The sequence below is a fragment of the Rhinopithecus bieti genome, unplaced genomic scaffold, assembly GCF_001698545.2.
Source record: "Rhinopithecus bieti isolate Rb0 unplaced genomic scaffold, ASM169854v2 scaffold_1853, whole genome shotgun sequence".
NCBI classification, from domain to species: Eukaryota; Metazoa; Chordata; class Mammalia; order Primates; family Cercopithecidae; genus Rhinopithecus; species Rhinopithecus bieti.
Genome location: NW_016804151.1, coordinates 64,408 through 87,636, shown reverse-complemented (window position 1 = coordinate 87,636; position 23,229 = coordinate 64,408). Strand labels below are relative to the sequence as shown.

The 23,229-nt window shown below is 38.0% G+C and overlaps 1 protein-coding gene across 5 annotated transcripts in view; it reads right to left on the bottom strand.

The window, feature by feature from the left end:
- MROH9 (maestro heat like repeat family member 9) overlaps positions 1-23,229 on the bottom strand; it is a 133,122-nt gene that overhangs the window by 49,550 nt on the left and 60,343 nt on the right. For 4 of the 5 annotated variants that reach the window (XM_017866873.1, XM_017866872.1, XM_017866874.1 and 1 more), the window contains 6 exons: positions 22,193-22,358; positions 19,019-19,161; positions 17,906-18,043; positions 16,254-16,374; positions 3,617-3,754; positions 1,539-1,712 (listed from right to left, as the gene is read on the bottom strand). In XM_017866873.1, the coding sequence (XP_017722362.1) occupies positions 1,539-1,712; positions 3,617-3,754; positions 16,254-16,374; positions 17,906-18,043; positions 19,019-19,161; positions 22,193-22,358 (880 nt within the window). Of the gene's footprint in view, positions 1-1,538; positions 1,713-3,616; positions 3,755-16,127; positions 16,375-17,905; positions 18,044-19,018; positions 19,162-22,192; positions 22,359-23,229 lie in introns of those variants that run through there. The other variant, XM_017866878.1, reaches the window with a different exon arrangement.

The window sequence follows — 23,229 nt, the reverse complement described above, 5'->3', positions numbered from 1 at the left end:
CCCCAGCCTCCGACCCCAACCCGCCCCTGCCCCCGCCCCAGGAGCTCAGCAGTCTTAAACAGATTCTAGCTTAGTGGCTGTTGAGAATCTGTGCAGCTCGGTGTTTGGGACCCTAGACCCTAGTGGCATGGGCTCACGAGTGGGATCTTCATGGAAAAAACACGTTTTCCCAGGCTGGGTAGCATGCTCACTCACTGTCTCCCTTGGCTGGGTGTGGGGGCTTCCCTGGCCTGTGTGGCTCTCAGGGAGGCCACAACACTACACTGCTCTGCCTTCATCTCCATGGGTCACGCCCGCTGCCTACTCAGTTGTGATGACAAACCTGGATACCTCAGTTGCCGGTGCAGGATTTGCATGCTGTTAGGGTTCTTTTTGATGGGAGCCTCCCAAGGCTGCTGCTTCTAGTTGACCATCTTGGCCCCGCCCCTTCAAGTCCCTATTATTATTACTATTCTAAAGTGTTTATGTGTTTATAAAATTCGTTTTTGCCACTACATTTGTTTTTTCCATAATTTAATAATACTGTGCTCTTCTTCATTGAAATGTAAGTGATTAAAACCTAGAAGTTTTGGTAAGATAATTTGTTGTGAAATAATTCTCTGGTTTACAATTTATCATGGAGTTTTTTAATAATACATAGATTCCCCATGGCATACCAAAGTTTTCATTCAACTTTTCTGAAACATGTTTACCATGTAAAATGAGAATTTTCAGAAGGAAGAACTTTCTGATAAAATACTTTAAAATTCAAGTTTTATATGATAATAAACATTTATTTGGGGCATGGCAAATAACAAATCTGATTCTTATAATAAGCCTAATACTGTTTATGTTACCATTGCTGTTTCATCGGTGGGGAGAAAGCGATACACCAAAAGACTGAAGAAATCACTCACTCGGTGTTTGATAGCCAGTAAGAGGCAGAAGAGGGATTTGAACCTAAGCAGTCCCGATATAGGGTTAACCAGTACATAGCCACAAAGCTACAATTTCATCCAAGGATAGAGGCCATTCCTTGATGATTATTCTTTTTTCCCCCAGGTTCTCACAGTGTACTTAAAAAAAAAAAAAAAAAAGCCCGGGCATGGTGGCTCACACCTGTAATCCCAGCACTTTGAGAGGCCGAGGTGGGCAGATCACAAGCTCAGGAGATCGAGACCATCCTGGCTAACATAGTGAAACCCCGTCTCTACTAAAAAATACAAAAAATTAGCTAGGTGTGGTGGCAGGCACCTGTAGTCCCAGCTACTCGGGAGGCTGAGGCACGAGAATGGCATGAACCCAGGAGGCGGAGCTTGCAGTGAGCTGAGATGGCGCCACTGCACTCCAGCCTGAGTGACAGAGTGAGACTCCGTCAAAAAAAAAAAAAGAAGATCAGTACTTACCTCACTAATATTGTTATCTCTGGAAAAGAAATAGTGACTTCTTACAAAATGACTATTTTCTATTGACTTATTCTGTGCCCTAACATCATTGCTTCAACTTGAGTTTCAGCTGAACCACAAAACCTAATGATCTCACATATCTGTGTCACTCACATGATCCATCAGAGGACAGTAGCTGGAACCAATTCTGGTACCCAAAGAATAGGTCACTTTGTCCAGTTTGTTTAAAAGCCTTCTAAGGGTGAGCAAGGCCCGAAGTACAACAGTATCATCTTTGGAAAGGAAGGCATCCAGGATGGCTATTAATATACTGCTGACATTTTCTATCTACATATAAAAGGAAAAAATGGTGGGATTTAGGAACTAGCAGACTTGAGCTGACATTCAGTATGGATACCTCGAGTCTGGGTGGCACATCATGGTGTGCAGAAGCCGACTCACGAAAGCCTCTTGTCAAATTTCAAAATGTTGACTTTTGCAAAAAAAAATTACTGAAAATTAAATTATGTAAATTTAACATTAAATAGAAACTGATAATAAACACTAAAAAATTGTCACTCCCTAATTCTTTTGCTACATTTTACCATTATCTATGCTCTTCAGATTATTCATGGGCATTGCATCTGATTGGCAGGAATATTAAATAATGATGTGCTATTGTGCATCTTTTGCCAGTTCCATGCTTAGTCATGTCCCTTTGAAAGTTTCAAATTAGCCACCATAGGGATCTTTACACCAGGGAATTGGCCTTATTTTCAGAGAGCTGGCTGTCAAACATTTACTAACACACTACTGGCAGAATGACCTCTAAATTAGATGATAGTGACCCATTTGGACCCGAGAGGTACTGAGACACTCAGGCAAGTCATGGGAGTCAATGTAGATCAGAACCAAACAGAATAGAAGGCAAGGAGGAACATGAAAAGGAGACACCAGAGAGAAAGAAAGGCAAGAAGAAAAAGACTAAAGGAATGAATGAATATTATTTTGTCAAAATAATAGCTTTAAGGAGAAAAAATAGAGCTAAGGACTATGTTAATGCCAGAGGCCATTTTTGTCTTTATAAACAATATATGCAATCTCAACCCAGATCACTTTCCACTACTTTTCTTTCACTCTTCCAGGAAGCCTTGACAGAATTTTCCTTTCAGTTGTTAATAACATTAGGAAGAGCTCTGGGTAAAGCAATAAATAATTTGCTGCTTACTAAGAGAATGTACACTACTGGTAAATCCATCAACTTGTATTACTTATTTAAAGTAAACAGACCATGGCTTATGTCAGTATAAATGCACAACGGGTGTCCACTGATAGGCTTAAGTTTTCAGAGGCTGTGCTCAATAAATGAACAAGGATTTATTATTGGATGTATTATAAAAGTAATGATTTATAGAACATTTGCACTCTCAGCATTCTGCAAGATACTTTGGAGTGTAGAATTACAGAACATGGAACATGCTTAAATTCAGTCGACCAGGAAGGCAAGAATTATTCATGTGAGTCAGTGGGAAACAATATAAGTCTGTTGTTCTCAGCTTTAACTTGAATAACAGTTACCTGGAGGACCTTTAAAACACAGATTGGTGGGCCTACCCCAGAATTTCTGATTCCATAGGACTGGGGTGGGGCCTCACAATTTGCATTTCTAGCAAGTCTCCAGTTGATGCTGATACTGCTGGTTCAAGAACTGTGCTTTGATGGCCACTGGTATAAAATATGAGTGCTGATAATTGATATGGTTCTGAGAGTGATGAGGCTGCTAGAGATAAGAATTTTCAGTGCAGTTTGACTTGGGCTGATCATTGAAAAAGGAGAAAAATGTAAATATTTATAGGTAAAGTAAGGAAATTATGAGTAGAAGGAAAAGCTTGAGCAAGTGCTCTGAGATAGGAATTAATGTGTACACGTGTGTATGTTGGAGGAGAAGTTATGTGTGTATGGTTTAGACTGTAAGACAAGTCTAGCGCAATGAGGATAAATACATTCTGAGTGCAATGAATGATTTTCTGTAACAACAACAAAAAAGTAAGGCAATAAAGCCACTAAATGGACTTAACACATCCTTTCTATTCAACTCAGTTTCCTTGTTAATAAAACAGCAGGCTTTGATATGTATTAGTTATATAGAGACTGAAAAATATCACTGCTTTATCAGTGAAGATGTTAAGTGACTTCAAAATCTCATATTTTGGTTTTGATGATGCTGGCAGACACAAATCACATACACATACCTTATTGATAACTGGTGACATGTGGGCAATTCTCTGAAGGATCAGTTTGCTAACTATAGGATTGGAATCATTGATCCAGTTTGTGAAGAGGGCCAAAAATTCTTCTGGGAAAGGGTCCTTGAAGAAGTTATTCAGAAGCTGAAAGAAAATAGTTAATAAGTTTATAGGGAAAGTAGAGGCCAAATTGCATGATTTCTGTCATAAAAATCAAGATATTCTAGGTAAAACTAGAATGCAAATCTCACTAAAACATCAAATACATATATTTCAGTGCTCACAGCCGTGGGGAGAGACAGAAACCAGGATAGAAAAATAGGTGCGTGTGTGTGTGTGTGTGTGTGTGTGTGTGTGTGTGTGTGTGTGTATTTTACATTTTCCTCCATTGTTGGAAACTCAGTGACCCAATTTAAATTTCCCCATCATACTGATTGTAGTCAGGTGGTGAGTTTCTTGACAGTGTATGTCTACATATGCTAAGAGGTGATAACCTACTGCAGGCCAGGCACTGCACTAATAAATAGAGATACAATGGTGAGCAAAATGGTAGCAACCTGTGACCCTGTGGAGCTTCCAGGCAAGCTAGAAAGACTGATACTATACTAGGTACTATTCTAATGAGACAGAATTTCTAATTGTAGTCAGTACTAGGAAAGAAAGCTACCAGATGTCACAATACATCTGCATCTACAGCAGCAGTCCCCAAACTTTTTGGCACCAGGGACCAGTTTTTTAAAGACTTTTTTTTTCCAGGAATGGCTGGGGAGGTGGGGTGTGAAACTCTTCTACCTCAGATCATCAGGCATTAGTTTAGATTCTCATAAAGAGCCTACAACCTAGATCCCTTGCATGCATAGTTCACAGTAAGGTTTGTGCTCCTATGAAAATCTAATGCCGCCACTGATCTGACAGGAGGCAGAGCTCAAGTGGTAATGCTTGCATGCTGCTCACTTCCTGCTGTGCAACCCAATTCCAAACAGGCTATCGACCAGTACCAATACGTGGCCCAGGGAGCTGGGGACCCCTGATCTATGGGACTGTTTAATTTACATTGTGTTGTTTAATTTGCATTGTGTAATGTAGATTCAAGTTAGAATGAAGAGTGATATTTAGATTTAGATTTGTGAGTTGGCATTAGCTAGAAAAAGTGTTTAGAGAGGTTACCTTCAAGGATGATGAACCATGTGCAAAGGCCCTGAGGGAGATGAAGCAGGGCATGTTTGAGCACCTGAAAGATGAGTGAGAGGAGGGGAGAGGTAACAGAAAACTGGACAGCAGTAAGGCTTGAGGGCAAGTATGGAAGGTGGGACAGAATCTGCAGGCCAGTTTGAGGAAGTTTAGTTTTTAAGAGCTAATACTCAAAGTGAAGACATGAGTATCATGAGCCTTTATACATTTAATAACTGACAAATATGCTGATTAAAACCTCTCAAAAACACAATGACAGTTTTGGCCGGGTGCGGTGGCTCATGCCTGTAAACCCAGCACTTTGGGAGGCCGAGGTGGGCAGATTACCAGGTCAGAAGATCGAGACCATCCCGGCTAACACGGTGAAACCCCGTCTCTACTAAAAAAAAAAACCAAAAAATTAGCCGGGCGTGGTGGCGGGTGCCTGTAGTCCCAGCTACTTGGGAGGCTGAGGCAGGAGAATGGCATGAACCCGGGAGGCAGAGCTTGCAGTGAGCTGAGGTCGAACCACTGCACTCCAGCCTGGGTGACAGAGCAAGACTCCGTCTCAAACAAAACAAAACAAAACACTTTTATAAAATCATGTTTTCCTTGGAAGAATTTAAAATATCCTTAGATCAGGTACATAGAAAGATAGGGAGTGGCAGAGCAAGAGAGCAAGAGACGGACAGTGAATGAGAGAGAAAGACAGATCACATCTTCTTTTCAAGCTTTCAAAGAACCTTCACAAAATTAGATACCATGTCCAAAAGTATTATTAACATCTCTAAAGCAAAAAAGTTAAAAGCACTTCAAAATTTGTGATATAATCAAAGAAGAAACCAAAAGAAAGTTTAAATAAAATAAAAGAAAGCCTATAAAGCACTTGTAAATTTAAGAGAAATCTCTCCTAATTCGTGGATCAAAATCTTAAACCACAGAGGAACTCAAACACTCAATAAGGATGACAAGAAAATAAAAAACAATAAAAATTATATATAACATGTATTTATACTATAGTTGGAAGTAAATGCATAATTTGACTTTAAATATTTTACTTAAGAAGAAATGTTAACATAAATTATTTATATCCTGAAATTAAGAGAAACAATATCACAAAATAGAAAACAGTACTAAAGAAAGTTGGTGTAAGAAAAATCATAAAGGCAGAAATCATTGTATTAGGAAACAAAAAAACAATAGAATAAGCCTATTGCCTTTTGTACAGGAAAAAAAATCCTATTAAGACAAACAGATTTTTCATCAATGTAGTACAAAAAAGAACAAATAAAATGAGCAGTGAGAAAAAAAGTGTGGAGTAGATCAAAAATTTTAAAAGACTAACTGCATTAGTAGTTCTTAGGCAAGGATGAGCGCAGGATCTTCTGCGGGCAGCTTTTATATATTACACATGTCTGGGTTTCATCCTAGTAGGTTTTCCAATGGCAGACCCTGGCTTATATACTTAAAAAATATTTCTTGGTGATTTTAATCTGCCCATCTAGTAGAGACCCAGTGATTATGGCAGTAATTTGAAATTCTGAGTGAAATAAATTATTTTCTGGAAAAATATAAATATAAATCTCCAAACATAAGTCAAGGAAAACTAGAACATTGAAATAGATGAAAAATAATGGAAGACTGGTAATAATCAATGTGTTATTTCCAAACAGGATCAAGGGTAATTCTTTTTGAGTGATAACCACACATAAAAATGTAAAGTCATATTTTCCCTTTGGGATTCCAGTAAGTAATCTATAGCATGGTAATTTGGTGTTATGTGAATATTCCATTCTCCAACAATGCAAAGCTATACAGATAATGAAGAATGAGGCAAATATGACATCACGAAGAAAGAAAACTTACAAAGCTCCAGTAGTTGACAACAAAAAATGGAGATCTACAAACTGCCTGACAAAGAGGTCAAAATAATCATCTTAAAGAAGCTCAATGAGATGCAAGAAAACACTGATAGACAACTAAATAAAATTAGAAAAGCAATGCATGAACAGAAAGATACACTTAATTAAAAAAGAAACCATAAAAAATAACAAAACAGAAATCCTGGAGCTGAAGACTGTAATAATAGGCTGAAGAATTCAATTGAGACCTTTGATAGCAGACTTGATCACACACAAGAAAGAATTAGCAAACTTGAAGACAAGTCATTTGAAATTAGCCAAAATAATAATAATAATAATAAAAGAATGAAAGAGAGTAAAGACAGGGATGTAAGGGACACTATTAAATATATGAATGCTTAAATTATGGGAGTTCCAGAAATTGGGGGAGGAGAGAGAAGGAAGAAAGAGGTGGGGGGAGGGAGGAAGGAGCAGAGAGACAGAAAACATTTAAAGAAATTCTGGCTGAAAACTGAATCTTGTGAGGGTTATAGACATCCAGATTCATAAAGCTCAAGACTCCAAGTAAGATCAACTCAAAGAAGAATTATCTGAGACACATTATAATCTAATTATTAAAAGTAAAAAAAAAAAAAACCACAAAGAATCTTGAAAGCAGCAAAGGCAAAGAGACTTCTCACATACAAAGAAACTAGCATAAGGCTATCAGCAGATAACAGAAACCTCACAACTGAGGGAGCAGGGTATATTCAAAGTGCTGAAAGAAAAAAACCTGATAACTAAGAATACTATACCTGACAAATCTGTCCTTCAGAATTAAGTAGAGATAAAGACATCCCCAGACAAACAAAAACTGAGGGAGTTTACAACCATGAGACCTAACTTACAAGAAATGCTAAAGAGAGTTCTTCAATTTGAAATAAAAGGACACTGAGTAACAACATTAAAATATGTGAATGTATAAAACTCACTTTGAAAGATAAATATATAGTCAAAATTGGAATATTTTAATATGGGATGGTGGTGTATAAATCACATTTAACTCTAATGTAAAAGTTAAAAGACAAATGTATTAAAATATAGCTTCAATAATTTGTTAATGAATATTAAGTCCTGGACAGACATTCAGATAAGAAACACAAGTCATCCAAATCAGAAAGGAAGAAGTAAAATGTTCTGTCTTTGCGGATGACATGATCTTGTATATATAGAAAGCCCTAATGACTCCATAAAATGCCTCTTGGACGCAATAAATTCAGTAAAGCTGCAGAATTTAAAATCAACATACAAAAGTCAGTTGCATTTCTATACACTAACAGTAAACTATATGAAAAAGATTAAGAAAACAATTCTATTTACAATAGCTATAAAAATTAGAATATTTAGGAATATACTTAACCAAGGACATTAAAGACTTGTACACTGAAAATTGTAAAATGCTGATGAAGGAAATTGAAGACACACATAAATGGAAAGATATCCAGTGTTCATATATTGAAAGAATTAAAAGTGTTAAAATGTCTATACTAGCCAGGCGTGATGGCTCATGCCTGTAATCCCAGCACTTTGGGAAGCCAAGTTGGGTGGATCACTTGAGCTCAGGAGTTTGAGATCAACCTAGGCAACATGGTGAAACCCAAAACTCATCTCTACTAAAAATACAAAAATTAGCCAAGCATGGTGACACGCACCTGTAGTCCCAGCTACTCTGAGGCTAAGGTGGAAGGATTGCTTGAGCCTGGAGGACACAGGTTGCAGTAAGTCAAGATCGTGTGACTGCACTCCAGCCTGGGAAAGAGTGAGACCTGTCTCAAAAAAATAAAAATGTCTATACCACCCAAAGTTATTTACACATTCAATGTAATCTTTGTCAAAAGTCCAATGGCTTGTTTTACAGAAGTAGAAAAAAAAAAAAAATAAGGTTTGTATGGGACCAATAAACACCCCAAATAGTCAAAACAGTCTTGGAAAACCAAAGTTGGAATACTACACTTCCTGATTTCAAAATATATTACAAAGCTATAGCAGTCAAAACAGTATGGTCCTGGTATGAAAACAGACATATTGACCAATGAAATAGAACAGAGTGCTCAGAAATAAACCCACCTGGTGACTAGGAGAGATCATGGCAGATGGGAAGCAGGATTAGATTGCAGCTCCAGACAGAGAAGCATGCAGAGGCTGTATTGTGTATTTTAGCTCCAGATTGATTGCAAGGACAAACCAGCAATCCTGAGAGGACCCACAGACCCTCTGAAGGAAGTGGATGCTCCTGCAGGACCCGGAAGAAAGCCCAAATACTGTGAGTGCCCCAACTGTGGAAGTAAGAAAGGGAGACAGTCCTCTCCTGAACACACAACCTGACTGGAGAAGCTGAAGGTCTGTTTGCTGGAGAAGTTTCTGACTTTACCTGGAGCTGAGTCAAGTCAGAGAGCTGAACCAAGTGAAATATAGGCATAGGCAAAGTAGCAGAAAGGCCCTGGGAGTTCACTGGGTCCCCAAGCAGCCCATTCCTGCCTGGCACCACAGGGATCCATCAGGAAGAGATCCATCAGAAGGAGGATCCATCCGTTCTGGCCAGAGGAGCAGGGGGTAAAACTATGCAGGGAGAAGGAATTCTCGAGCTGAACTTTGTAACAATTTGAATAGAGCAAGAAGCCTCCTGGCCAGAACTCAGGAGATGGCATGAATCTGACTTGCAGACTTAGACTTCACAGGCAGGGGAGGAACTAAAGCCTTTTTCTTTTGCAGCTGCGAGGTGAAAAGCCTTGGGCAAGTTTTCAAGCCTGCCTTGCCCTCTGCCTGGAAACAGACTCAGGGCTGTTGCAGGGGGCATGATGGGAGTGAGACCGCCCCTTTGGTTTGTGTGGAAGCTGGGTGAAGCCTGTGACTGCCACTTTCCCCCACTTCCCTGACAACCTGCATGATTCATCAGAGGCAGCCATAATCCTCCTAGGTATGCAACTCCAGTGACTAGGGACTCTCACTCCCATCCCCCACAGCAACCACGGCAAGACCCCCACAAGGGGAGTCTGAGCTCAGACACACTTAGCCCCACCCCCACCTGATGATCCTTCCCTACCCACCCTGATAGCAGAAGACAAATGGCATATAATCTTGGGAGTTCTAGGACTCCACCCACCACCTGTCCCCCTCCACACTACTACAGCTGATGCTTTCTGGAAAGCACCATCTCCTGCCAGGAGGCCAACCACCACGAAAACAGAGCATTAAACCACCAAAACTAAGGATCCTCACAGAGTCCATTGCACCCTCCACCACCTCCACTGGAATAGGCACTGTTATCCACTTCTGAGAGACCCATAAATGGTTCACATTACAGGACTCTGTGTAGACAACCTCCAGTACCAGCCCAGAGGCAGGTAGACTCATGGGGTGGCTAGACCCAGAAAAGAGACAACAATCACTGCAGTTTGACTCACAGGAAGCCACATATACAGGAAAAGGGGAAGAGTACTACATCAAGGGAACACCCTCTTGGACAAAAAAATTTGAATAACAACCTTCAGCCCTAGACCTTCCCTCTGACAGAGCCTACCCAAATGAGAAGGAACCAGAAAACCAAACCTGGAAATATCACAAAACAAGGTTCATCGACACCCCTCAAAAATAATACTAGTTCACCAGCAATGATTCCAAACCAAGAAGAAATCCCTGATTTTCCTGAAAAAGAATTCAGGAGGTTGGTTATTAAGCTAATCAGGGAGGGACCAGAGAAAGGCAAAGCCCAGTGTAAGGAAATCCAAAAAGTGATACAAGAAGTGAAGGGAAAAATATTCAAGGAAATACATAGCTTAAAGAAAAAACAATAAAAAATTCAGGAAATTTTCAGAGACACTTTTAGAAATGCAAAACACTCCGGCAAGTCTCAGCAACAGAACTGAACAAGTAGAAGAAAACAGTTCAGAGCTCAAAGACAAGGTCTTCGAAGTAACCCAATCCAACAAAGACAAAAAGAGTAAGAAAATACAAACAAAGCCTCCAAGAAGTATGGGATTATGTTAAACAACTAAACCTAAAAATAATTGGTGTTCCTGAGAAAGAAGACAATTCTTAAAGCTCAGAAAATACATTTGGGGGAATAATTGAGGAAAACTTCTCCAGCCTTGCTAGAGATCTAGACATGCAGATACAAGAAGCTCAAAGAATACCTGGGAAATTCATCAACAAAAGATCTTCACCTAAGCACATTGTTATCAGGTTACCCAAAGTTAAGAGGAAGGAAAGAATCTTAAGAGCTGTTAGACAGAAGCACCAGGTACCCTAACAAGAAAAACCTATCAGATTAACAGCAGACTTCTCAGCATAAACCCTATAAGCTAGAAGGGATTGCAGCCCTATCTTCAGCCTCCTCAAATAAAATTATCTGCCAAGAATTTTGTAGTCAGTGAAACTAAGCATCATATATGAAGGAAAGATGTAGTTGTTTTCAGACAAACAAATTCTGAGAGAATTTGCCATTACCAAGCCACCACTACAAGAACTGCTAAAAGGGGCTCTAACCCTTAAAACAAATCATGAAAACAGAACCTCTCTAAAGCATAAATGACACAGGACCTATACAACAAAAATACAAGGTAAAAAGCAAAAACAAAAAAAAAACAAGTACACTGGCAAAAAAGAGCATGACGAATGCAACAGTACCTCACATTTCAGCACTAACATTGAATATAAATGGCCTAAACACTCCACTTAAAAGATACAGAACTGTGGAATGGATAAGAACTCACCAACCAACTATCTGCTGCCTTCAAGAGACTAACCTAACGCATGAGGACTCACATAAACTTAAAGTAAAGGCATGGAAGAAGGGATTTCATGCAAATGAACACTGCAAGTAAGCAGGAGTAGCTATTCTTATATCAGACAAAATAAACTTTAAAGCACCAGTAGTTAAAAGAGACAAAGAGCGACATTATATGATGGCAAAAGGCCTTGTCCAACAGGAAAATATCACAATCCTAAACATATTTGCACCTAATACTAGAGCCCCCAAATTTATAAAACAATTACTAATAGACCTAAAAAATGAGATAGACAGCAACACAATAATAGTGGGGGAGTTCATACTCCACTGGCAGCACAAAACAGGTCATCAAGACAAAGTCAACAAAGAAACAATGGATTTAAACTATACCTTGGAGCAAATGGATTTAACAGATATATACAGAGCATTTCATCCAACAACCACAGAATACACATTCTATTCAACAGCACATGGAACTTTTTCCAAGATAGAATATATGATAGGCCAAAAAATGAGCCTCAGTAAATTTAAGAAAATTGAAATGATATCAAGCACTCTCCCAGACCACAGTGAAATGAAACTGGAAATCAACTCCAAAAGAAACCTTCAAAACCACGCAAATACTTGGAAATTAAATCCTACTCCTGAATGAACATCGGGTCAAAAATGAAATCAAGATGGAAATTTAAAAAAATGTTTGAACTGAATTACAATAATGACACAACCTATCAAAACTTCTGGATATAAGACAGTGCTAAGAGAAAAGTTCATAGCCCTAAATGCCTACATAAAAAAGTCTGAAAGAGCACAAATAGACAACCTAAGGTCACACCTCAAGAAACTAGAAAAACAAGAACAAGCCAAACCCAAACCAAGCCAAAGAAAGAAAATAACCAAGATCACAGCAGAACTGAATGAAATTGAAACAAACAAACAAACAAACAAAAATACAAAAGGTAAATGAAACAAAAAACTGGTTCTTTGTAAAGATAAACAAAATTGATAGATGATTAGAAAGATTAACCAAGAAAAGAAGACAGGAAATCCAAATAACCTCACTAAGAAATGAAACAGGAGATATTACAACAGACACCACTGAAATACAAAAGATCCTTCAAGGCTACTATGAACACCTTGATGCACATAAACTAGAAAATCTAGAAAAGATGGATGAATTCCTGGAAAATGCAAACCCCTAGCTTAAATCAGGAAGAATTCGATACCCTGAACAGACCAATAATAAGCAGAAGGATTGAAACAATAATTAAAAAATTATCAACAAAAAAAAGTACAGGACCAGATGGATTCACAGCAGAATTCTACCAAACATTCAAAAAAGAATTGGTACCAATCCTTTCGACAGTATTCCACAAGATTGAGAAAGAAGGAACCCTCCCTAATTCATTCTATGAAGCCAGCGTCACCCTAATACCAAAACCAGGTAAGGACACAACCGAAAAAGAAAACTACAGACCAATGTCCTTGATGAGCAAAGATGCTAAAATCCTTAAAAAAAATACTAGCTCAATGAATTCAACAACAAGTCAGAAAGATAATCCACCATGATCAAGTGGGTTTCATACCAGGTATGCAGGGATGGTTCAACATACACAAGTCAATAAATGTGATAAACCACAGAAACAGAGCTAAAAACAAAAATCACATGATCATCTCAATAGATGGAGAAAAAGCAATTGGCAAAGTCTAGCATCCCTTTGTGATTAAAACCCTCAGCAAAATCGGCATACAAGGGACATAGCTTAATGTAATAAAAGCCATCTATGAAAATCCCACAGCCAACATAATACTGAATAGGGAAAGGTCAAAAGCATTCCCTCTGAGAATTGTAAGAATACAAGGAACAATACACTCTCACCACTCCACTTCAACATAGTACTAGAAGTCCTAGCTAGAGCGATCAGACAAGAGAAGGAAATGAAAGGCATCCAAATTGGTAAAGAAGAAGTCAAAGTGTTCCTGTTTGCTGATGATATGATCGTTTACCTTGAAAACCCTAATAACTCCTCTGGAAAACTCCTAGAACTGATGAAAGAATTTGGCAAAGTTTCCAGATACAAGATTGATGTTCATAAATCAGTAGCTCTTCTCTACACCAATAGCGACCAAGCAGAGAATCAAATCAAGAACTCAACCTCTTTTACAATAGCTGCAAAAAAATAAAATAAAATACTTAGGAATATATCTAACAAAGGAGTTGAAAGACCTCTACAAGGAAAACTACAAAACACTGCTAAAATAAATCATAGATTACACAAACAAAAGGAAACACATCTCAAGCTTATGGATTAGTAGCATCAACATTATGAAAACGACCATACTGCCAAAAACAATCTACAAATTCAACACAATCCCCATCAAAAGCCACCATTATTCTTCACAGAACTAGAAAAAACAATTCTAAAATTCATATGGAACCAAAAAAGAGTCCGCATAGCCAAAGCAAGACTAAGCAAAAAGAACAAATCCAGAGGCATCACACTGCCTGATTTCAAGCTATACTGTAAGGCCATAGTCACCAAAACAGCATGGTGCTGGTACAAAAATAGGCACATAGACCAATGGAACACAAGAGAGAACTCAGAAATAAACCCAAATACTTACAGCCCATTGATCTTCAACAAAGCAGACAAAAATATAAAGTGGGGAAAGGACATCCTTTTCAACAAATGGTGCTGGGAGAATTGGCTAGCTACATATAGGAAAATGAAACTGGATCCTCATTTCTCACCTTATACAATTATCAACTCAAGATGGATTCAGGACTTAAACCTGGGACATGAAACTATACAAATTCTAAAATATAACATTGGAAACAAAACTTCTAGACATTGGCTTAGACAAGGATTTCATGACCAAGAACCCAAAAGCAAATGCAACAACAACAAAAATAAATAGCTGGGACCTAATTAAACTAAAGATTTTTTGCATGACAAAAGGAACAGTCAGCAGAGTAAACAGACAGCCCACAGAGTGGGAGAAAATCTTCACAATCTATACATCTGACAGAAGACTAATATCCAGGGTCTACAATGAACTCAAACAAATCAGTAAGAAAAAAACGAATAATCCCATCAAAAAGTAGGCTAAGCACATAAATAGACAATTCCCAAAAGAAGATATACAAATGGCCAATAAACATATGAAAAAATGCTCAACATCACTAATGATCAGGGAAATGCAAATAAAAACCACAATGCAATACCACCTTACTCCTGCAAGAATGACGGTAATCGAGAATCAAAAAACAGTAGATGTTGGTGTGGATGCGGTGATCAGGGAACATTTCTACAGTGCTGGTGGGAATGTAAAGTAGTACAGCCACTAGGGAAAACAGTGTGGAGATTCCTTAAAGGACTAAAAGTAGAACTACCATTTGATCCAGCAATCTCACTACTGGATATCTACCCAGAGGAAAAGAAGACATTATTCGAAAAAGAAACTTGCACACGTTTATAGTAGCACAATTCCCAAAAGTAGCACAATTGCAAAATCATGGAACCAACCCAAATGCCATCAGTCAACAAGTGGATAAAGAAATGATTATATATGTATATATATATATAAAATTATATGATGGAATACTACTCAGCCATGAAAAGGAATGAATTACCAGCATTTGTAGTGACCTGGATGAGATTGGAGACTATTATTCTAAGTGAAGTAACTCAGGAGTGTAAAACCAAACATGGTATGTTCTATGTGATACGTGGGAGCTAAGCTATGAGGATGCAAAGGCACAAAAATGATACAATGGACTTTGGGAACTTGGGGGGAAGAGTGGGAGAGAGCTGAGGGATAACAGACTACAAATATTGTACAGTGTATGCTGCTTGGGTGATGGGTGCACCAAAATCTCACAAGTCGCCACTAAAGAATTTACTCATGTAACCAAATACCACTTGTGCCCCAATAACTTTTGGGGAAAAAAACTCACCTATAAATAATCAACTAAAGATTGATAAAGAAGCCAATAATAGACACTGGGCAAAGAATAGTCAATTCAATAAAAATAATGAGTCACATAGTAAAATTAATGAGAGGTCAAAATAGACTAAGCATATTTGAAATCATTGATGACTATTGCAATGTTCAGTTAAATTTATGTATACTTTTGAAAGCTTTAGAAGCAGATGGTATAGTATAAGAGTATGCTTTCCATAATTAATTAACCGTTTTACTATGATGTTTGAAATCACTTCAAATTTTGAAAATATTGGGCACTTCACCTTAGGTAATACGTGCCTATTATATTACTATTTTTATGAAAAAACTTAGATTTGACTCTGATAATTTCAGGTTATAAAGCCTTTATTTTTTGTAAACAAAAGTTTGTCAATTTGCTTGATTCCATTATAGTATTACAATACATGGCACAATATTCATATACAAAGTAATATGGTTCCACATCTTCATTTTACCCAGTTACTCAGCCAGTTCCTTTCTCCCCTGAGATGGTCGGAAGTACTGCCTAGATCCTAGATGTTAACTACCATCTTTATTAAACCCAATTATCCCTCAATATACTTTAACAATCATGCAGAAATATATAAACTGGTACTAAAATAGAATTAGTGTTTGTAAAAATTCACACCCCTAGAAACAGAGAAAAACCAACTGCTGGTGAAAGCTGAAGGGATAACTCTTCCATAACCCAGATCTAACCCCACACCTCTCCCCATCCAACTTCAGATATCATTCATGATCTTAAGTCTTGGTAAGGACCAACATTCAGAGGGAGAAATATGAGAAACTGGAATTTAGATTTAAATTTGGGTAAGAAAAGGAAAGGAGAACACAGCTGTTCACAGTCTACAAAACTCACTTCAATGAGGAATATTACTACGATGACAGTGTCTTCTGACCTTCTAGGACCTTCTACTGAGAGCTTATAGAGATAACGCAGAGTCTCTGGAAACTGTGGAAAGTTATATTCACTAAGAGTTCTGTAAAAGAGAATAAGGCACTGAATTAGCAAAGAAGAAAACACTATGCTAATAGTGGCAAAGAGAGAAACATTATTCTAATATTTTGTACCTCCCAGATAAAAAGAAAGATACTCTTTAATAGTCCCTAAATAAATTGTAGTCCCACTATGAATTCTACACATACTCTGGAGAATTACATATAACTGGATCCCTGTCAACATCTCTTTCCTTAATGTCACTTCTCTTTCCTGTCTCTCCCATTCTTTGCCACAGAACAGAATGCCCTATTTTAGTGTGAGCTCCCACCAATTCTTGACTAAAGGGAGAGGAAATAAAAATTTAGTTCTCAGTCCAAGATGGCTGCATACAGGTCATCTTTGTAGTTTTGGACCAAGTTTTTCTTTGAATGATGTAACGCCGATGAGAGTTTGGGACTGCCCTGGATTACTCAGGAAAAGAGGTGGTTATCTCTGATTCACTATGCCATTCACATTCTCCAGAACACACTTGGGTGGTGGACAGCCTCACACTTGTCCTGACATGGTGGACTGGATCAGAGCAGTAAGGGCAGAATTGCGAAGGATAACATGAGAAAGTTTCCATTTTAAGATTCCTGGATGGTCTTCGAAACCAGTGCTTCTCAAACTGCAACGTGCAAACAGATCACCCTGGGGATATTGGGAAAATACAGATTCTGATTCAGTAGGTCTAAGGTGGGCCATGGATTCTGAATTTTTAACTCTCAGGTGATGCTGTTGCTGCTTGTCTGTGGACCCCACTTTGTTTGAGTAAGAAGATCCAAAGTTACTTCTTAGATATCCTTAGAGTGACATTCAACTTGTGACAACTTGCAGGGTACAGATGTACTACACTTTTACACAGCATGTGCCCCTGAAATCTATTTGCAAATGAGATACTGTTATAAAAGCACCAAGGCCCCATAGACCACAAAGAGTGTAGTTTCTGGGTCAGTCACAACTTGAAGTAGTCTTAGTCTGTCATGTTGTCAATAGCCCGTATTTTGATTCTTGATCAGAAAATCTGATCCCTACAATCAGAAACTTGCTGTTCACAAAAGGTTTAACAAAACCCCCCCCCCCCCCTTTCTAGTACAAGAAAATAAAAGTGTTCTTCTACTATTCTTTTCCAAATTTATTTGGCTTATTCAGTATAGGTTTTGTTGGACCTCTTTCAAGTGGAAACACATTTAAAACTGATGCCTGCAGTGCAGGAATCAGCTAAAATCAGAGGGAAAAAACCAAACTCACTTCTAGTTTTCTGTATCTGTAAAAAAAGAAACCTGTTCTGTGGAGGGAGGAAAATTGGGCATCTACATTATCAGGTAAGAGGACAAGAAAAAGGGAAAAAAATCGCAAATAAAAACACTTCAAAATAACTGAAGAAGTAGAAATCAAATAGCAACTCATATCATTAAGAGAGATCTGGAAATTGGAATAGATGCCTATTTTGTTCCCTCATGGCTTACTGAAGGAAGTTGGAGAAGGTGGGATAGAGACCAAGAATCCTACCCAGAGAACCCTGTCCTTACTTAGCAATAAAGTAGACTCCATAATAGTAACACAGGTCTTCAGATAACTGGTCCCAGAAATTCTTCTTTGTTAGAGTAATATCCACCTGTTGCAGTCCAGAACAATTCAGCAGAACTCTCAGGGCGTCCTGGGCATATCTAAAGCCCCAAAAGAGAGCAAGATCATCACATGTCAGTGATATTCAAACAACTAAATACATATTACCTGCCTTTTCATCCTATCTTGGGCAGAATATAGGTTTTGAGAAAGGGGATGTCTCAAAGGAAAAAGATTGCTAAATATCCTTCATCTTCCCTGATTAACAATACATGGGATAGGGGTTAAATTAAAATTGTGGCACATAAAATCTAGCATCAATTGCAGAACAGCTTATTCATTTATTATTACTAGCTTATTTGCAATAGATTAATTTGAAAGAGATGTTCAATGATGTAATGACTTGCTAAAGGTGTCCATTTTCTTTACTAAATGAATAGGATATATTCTCATCTAGTTGGGATGCTTTGATGTATGTCTTCTTATAGAATAGGGTAAATAGTAGACAGTTGGGTTGAGATTTCCCTGCTGGGTAGCAAAATCAACTGTACTCTCTTGAGTAAAAGGGAATTGCCAAACTTCTATGTGGACAGACAACTGCATGTAGTCATAAACCCATATATCACATCTCCAACCATGAATTAACTTTACGATTCATAAAGTACATTTGAGCACATCATTTTTAATCTTATATGTCGAATAACCCTGAGAGGTTACTAGCAGAAAGTAAGTAAATGGCAGAGCAAAAACGTATCTGACTTTGGATTTAATGCTCTGCTGTCTTTTCTGTGGTAGTCTCTTACTGATCTGATAGGGAGTGTGGTAGGAATCAACAGAGTTCTGTGGTCATGGTTCTTTATATGCTACACATGCTCAGGGAAGGTGAGCTAACTTTTAGGTACTCAGGCTGGTTACTTTTCTGAATGCATTCTACCATTCAGAGAAGAGAAAACTGTAATAAATGAACACACTGCACACGGGACTGTAAAGAATCCCATATGAACCCAAGGGGGTAGAAGTATTGACAGCTGGATGCTTATCTCTTATTTAATCTGAAATAACCAGTATTATCTCACAAAGCATTGTCCCTGGGTGTCAGTTTCAGCTCACTGCTGTAGAAGACTTGGAACATAAGGGTCATCAAGAGCTGGGGGAAAAACTGGGCCACCGCTTTCTTGTAGGAACCAAGAGGCAGAAAGGTGCACAGGGCCTGGGATGCCTACAAGGGAAGGAAATAGGAGGTAGAAATGTAAACATTTTTCTCTCAACCCACTCGACCTTACTGAGGGGAGCAAGGGAGTGACTCTGCAACCCCTCCTTCAGCCTCCTTGAAGAAAACCTAAAGCATATATGGGTATCCATTCATTCAATAACAGCTGCTACATCAATTGTGAGCTGGGAACTGTGCCAAGCCTACTATGGTAAGGGAATCCTCAAGGCACTATACAAACACCCTGGATGCCAAACCAGTGGGATGCAGGCTGGTTTCCAAGGTGGGCTTCCCTCCTAAGATCCCCTTCCTATGTGGCCATGAAGAGCAGTCATACTAATAACCTAGGTCCTTCCTGTGCTCAAACAATACAAGGAAGTGAGATATTTAAGGGGAAGGCAGGTCAGGTCACCAACAGATCATTTGGCATACTGACCACTGCAATACCCACCACATCAGAAGTATGGGTTTGGGCTATAATCTTAAAAGACACATTCCCAACTGCCATAATCCTGAATATTGAAATCCTGGGAGACCAAACTCCCAAAAATACAACTTGTGAAAATAATTTAAAATTTTAAAGACATGTGTTTACATTCTTAAAAATGAGATTTATTGGTTACCAGAGGCTGGGAAAGGGTAGTGGGATGGGGGAGGTGGGGATGGTTAATGGGTATAAAACAATAGTTAGAAAGAATAAATAAGACTATTTAATAGCACAACAGGGTGACTACTGTCAATAATAATCATACATTTTTAAACAGTGTAATTGGATTGTTTATAATTCAAAGAATAAATGGTTGAGGGGATGGGTACCCCATTCTCTTTGATGTACATATTTCATATTACATGCTGGTATTAAAACATCTCATGTGCCCCATAAAAACACACACCTACTCTGTACCCACAAAAATGGAAGTTTTTTAAAAAAATTAAAATGACATTTGAGAAACATGAAAACATGACAGAAAACTTCATAGGTCATTTTACACAATAAATTAGGCAATAATATACGTATTTTTCCAAACATAAACACTTAGGTATACTAACAACAGTCACATGGGTAACAGTTATGGGCAGACAAACCACATTCATAAAGAAATAGCTTATATAACCGTGGTCATCTGAAATCCCTTGGTGGACAACCTAAGTCTTTTGACAAGACAGACCAATGGATCACCACCACATATGCAGTCATCCAAAGAGCCGATATCTCAATCAATTTTATCTTTCTCGGAAAAGGCAAATATACAAAAATGCATCACTTCATTTATTGAGGAAGTTTCAACAGTTTTATGTATAAGTGCAATGCTTACACACAAAGTCAATATAGTGACAATGCATCTTCATGGAGACAAATTTGCAAAAAAAAAAAAATGCATAAAATAATTAGAACCCTCTAAAAGTCTTTATACCATTTTATCTCCAATATAGGAAATGAAATATGTAGTATAGCAAATTGAAAAAAATAATGCTGACAACTTAAAATAGTGAGAAAATACATTAAAAGAAAATAAAAAACACACTAAAAGAAAATTCAACATAAAACAGTAGGAATAAATTATGAGCAGTTGCATCGAGGTGGTTCATAAGAGCTGGTCAACTTTTATGATCATTAATTATATCTTGAAGTCCTTTATTATGATGAATGGCTGTTATTTTTTCTTTTAGGGCATGGCTCTCCCTGGAGAATATGTTCACATTCATTTCATATATGATGCTACTCTTTTTGAAATTCTTTTGTGGTTTGACCTACACTAATTCGAGCATTCCCTATTCAATTTTCCCATCTTCTGTGCCATGCTTTTATGTTGTTTTGGCATGCGGAAATCTATTTGACATGCACTCATAGAAAGACCACAGATTTGAAGGAAATAATACTGGTGATTGAACAGCAACACCATTGCGTAGGTGTCTTCTCCTACTGTACACATAATTAATTTCAAACCAGTCAGTAACTTTTCTGACTTATTCAAGGCAAATGTGGCTTTAATTTATCAAAAGCTCCTGGAATTTCATCAGCTGGAAGGAATGTCAATGCAAACAAATGACATATTTTACCACTAAAGTTTTCATCATTGTCTTATTGCCTGGCTAATCTCCTCATCTGAATTTTTCTAGAAATGCTTTGGACTGAATGGAAAAAACAAACTTTATTAGTGACAACTTGAAATTCACTTTTAGAAGCCTTGATTGCACCTAATTCCAAACATGTCATTACAGTTTGGGGATTCAATTAGATGATAGAAATTTTAGACTTTTGGGATTTTGATATTTTGGAATTTCAATATTCAGGATTATGGTGTTCAGGATTTTGCCTTTAGGGATTGTAATTGGTATTGTAGAAATACATATTCCAACATATCACATTTTTGAAGCAATACCAACTTTATAATGTCTCTGCAAGACTTTACTCCCAGCAGTGGTGATTTTGGTTTTCAGGAGAATAAAATGATGGACACAAATGAGATTCGGTCTTTACATGGCTACAAACGCCTATATGATGTAGCCAGTGGCTACTTCTCTCATATCTCCTATACTTTCATCTCCCTTGCCCAGTTCACTCAGATTCTTTGGCCTTCTTGTATTCGCTGACATACTAGGTAAGTGTCCATCAATACGAGACTTTTCCCTTCTCTCAGTCTAGAACTCTCTAACTCAGATAGATGTAAGGTTCACATCCTCACCTGATTCAGGTCTCTGATTAGATGCCAGCTCAGCAGAGAGGTCTGCCCTGACCAACTTACCTAAACCTTGCCAGTCCCTTTCTTTCCTCCACACCACTATATATCTCTTTTAAGCTTTATACCATCTGACTTACATGACATTTATTTGTTCATTGTCTGTGTTTCTTACCAAAATGTAAGTTCCATAATAGGGCATAGCACATAATAGACACTCAATAAATATGTGTTGCATGAATGGTTGCATGAGAAGAGGACTGTGTTAAGAAAGTATGATTGAGTCTGTGGGCAGATAGGGATTTTTCACAATCAGGAAAACAATACCGAGAAGAAGAAACACTCATCGTGTTATTTACCGCCAAAGGCATTAAGTTGGTAACATCAAGAGAGAAACGTTTTCCTTGCGTTAGGGTGTCCTCCATTTCCCCAGGTTTTCCTTTCAGTATCAATAAGATTGTCTTCAGCACATGAGGGGCCACGCTTGCCTCAGAACCTGCCGCCTGCCACATCTGTATCAGAGTGCTGCAAACACAGCCCCACCCCACACAATGAGAATCATGTTTGTCATGTCCTACTTGATAGAATAACAAGAATCAGGAAAAGAGTCTTGGTTTTACATTTTTATATAGCAAAGACACTGCAGACATGTCCAAAGCAAACTGAGAGTCCTATTTCCAAATGATCCCTTAAGCCTCTTATCCTAGAAAACAGAAAGGATTTAAATAAAACCTTATGGAAAATACCAATCTGGTCTGCAAATTCATTTCTACTGCTATTTAAATATCTGTCTAGCTCACTGTCAAGAACTGATCAGCTTTCTGCACTCTATACTTCCTCTGCTACTCCCGCCTTGTGACTTTGTTTGTTCAGAAATAATAGAATATTTAAAACTGGCATGGGAATAAAATTAATAAGTAGATTAATATAAAATAAAAAACCCTAAATAAAAAAATGAACTAATTAAATAACAAAAATAAAAACAAAACTGAGCACAGAAGAGTAAGCCATTTTGTCAAATGTCACACAATGAGTGACACAGATGCTATTAAAATCCTGGCTTCTCAATCTCCAGTCCCCTGGCTCCTTTTCCTATGTACTTGACATTCTTCAAGATTAGTCTTACTGTTGCTTATCTTACAAACTGCTGTACACCTCTGCACCGATGTATTTCTGAGACCTTGCCAATTCATGCTGGGTTCTGACACTTATTGCTCAGTCTTTCTGTGTTCAGGTTCATCATTTGGGTGCCTGATCGCTTGGAATATGGAAATACCCAGCTCTGTAGCACCCACTACCCACCTGCTCCAGGTCCCACTTAGAATCACATGGACATCAACTCTCATATGCCGTGTCTCCTTGTCTTATCTCTTGTTCATACCTCTTGGCTAAGCAA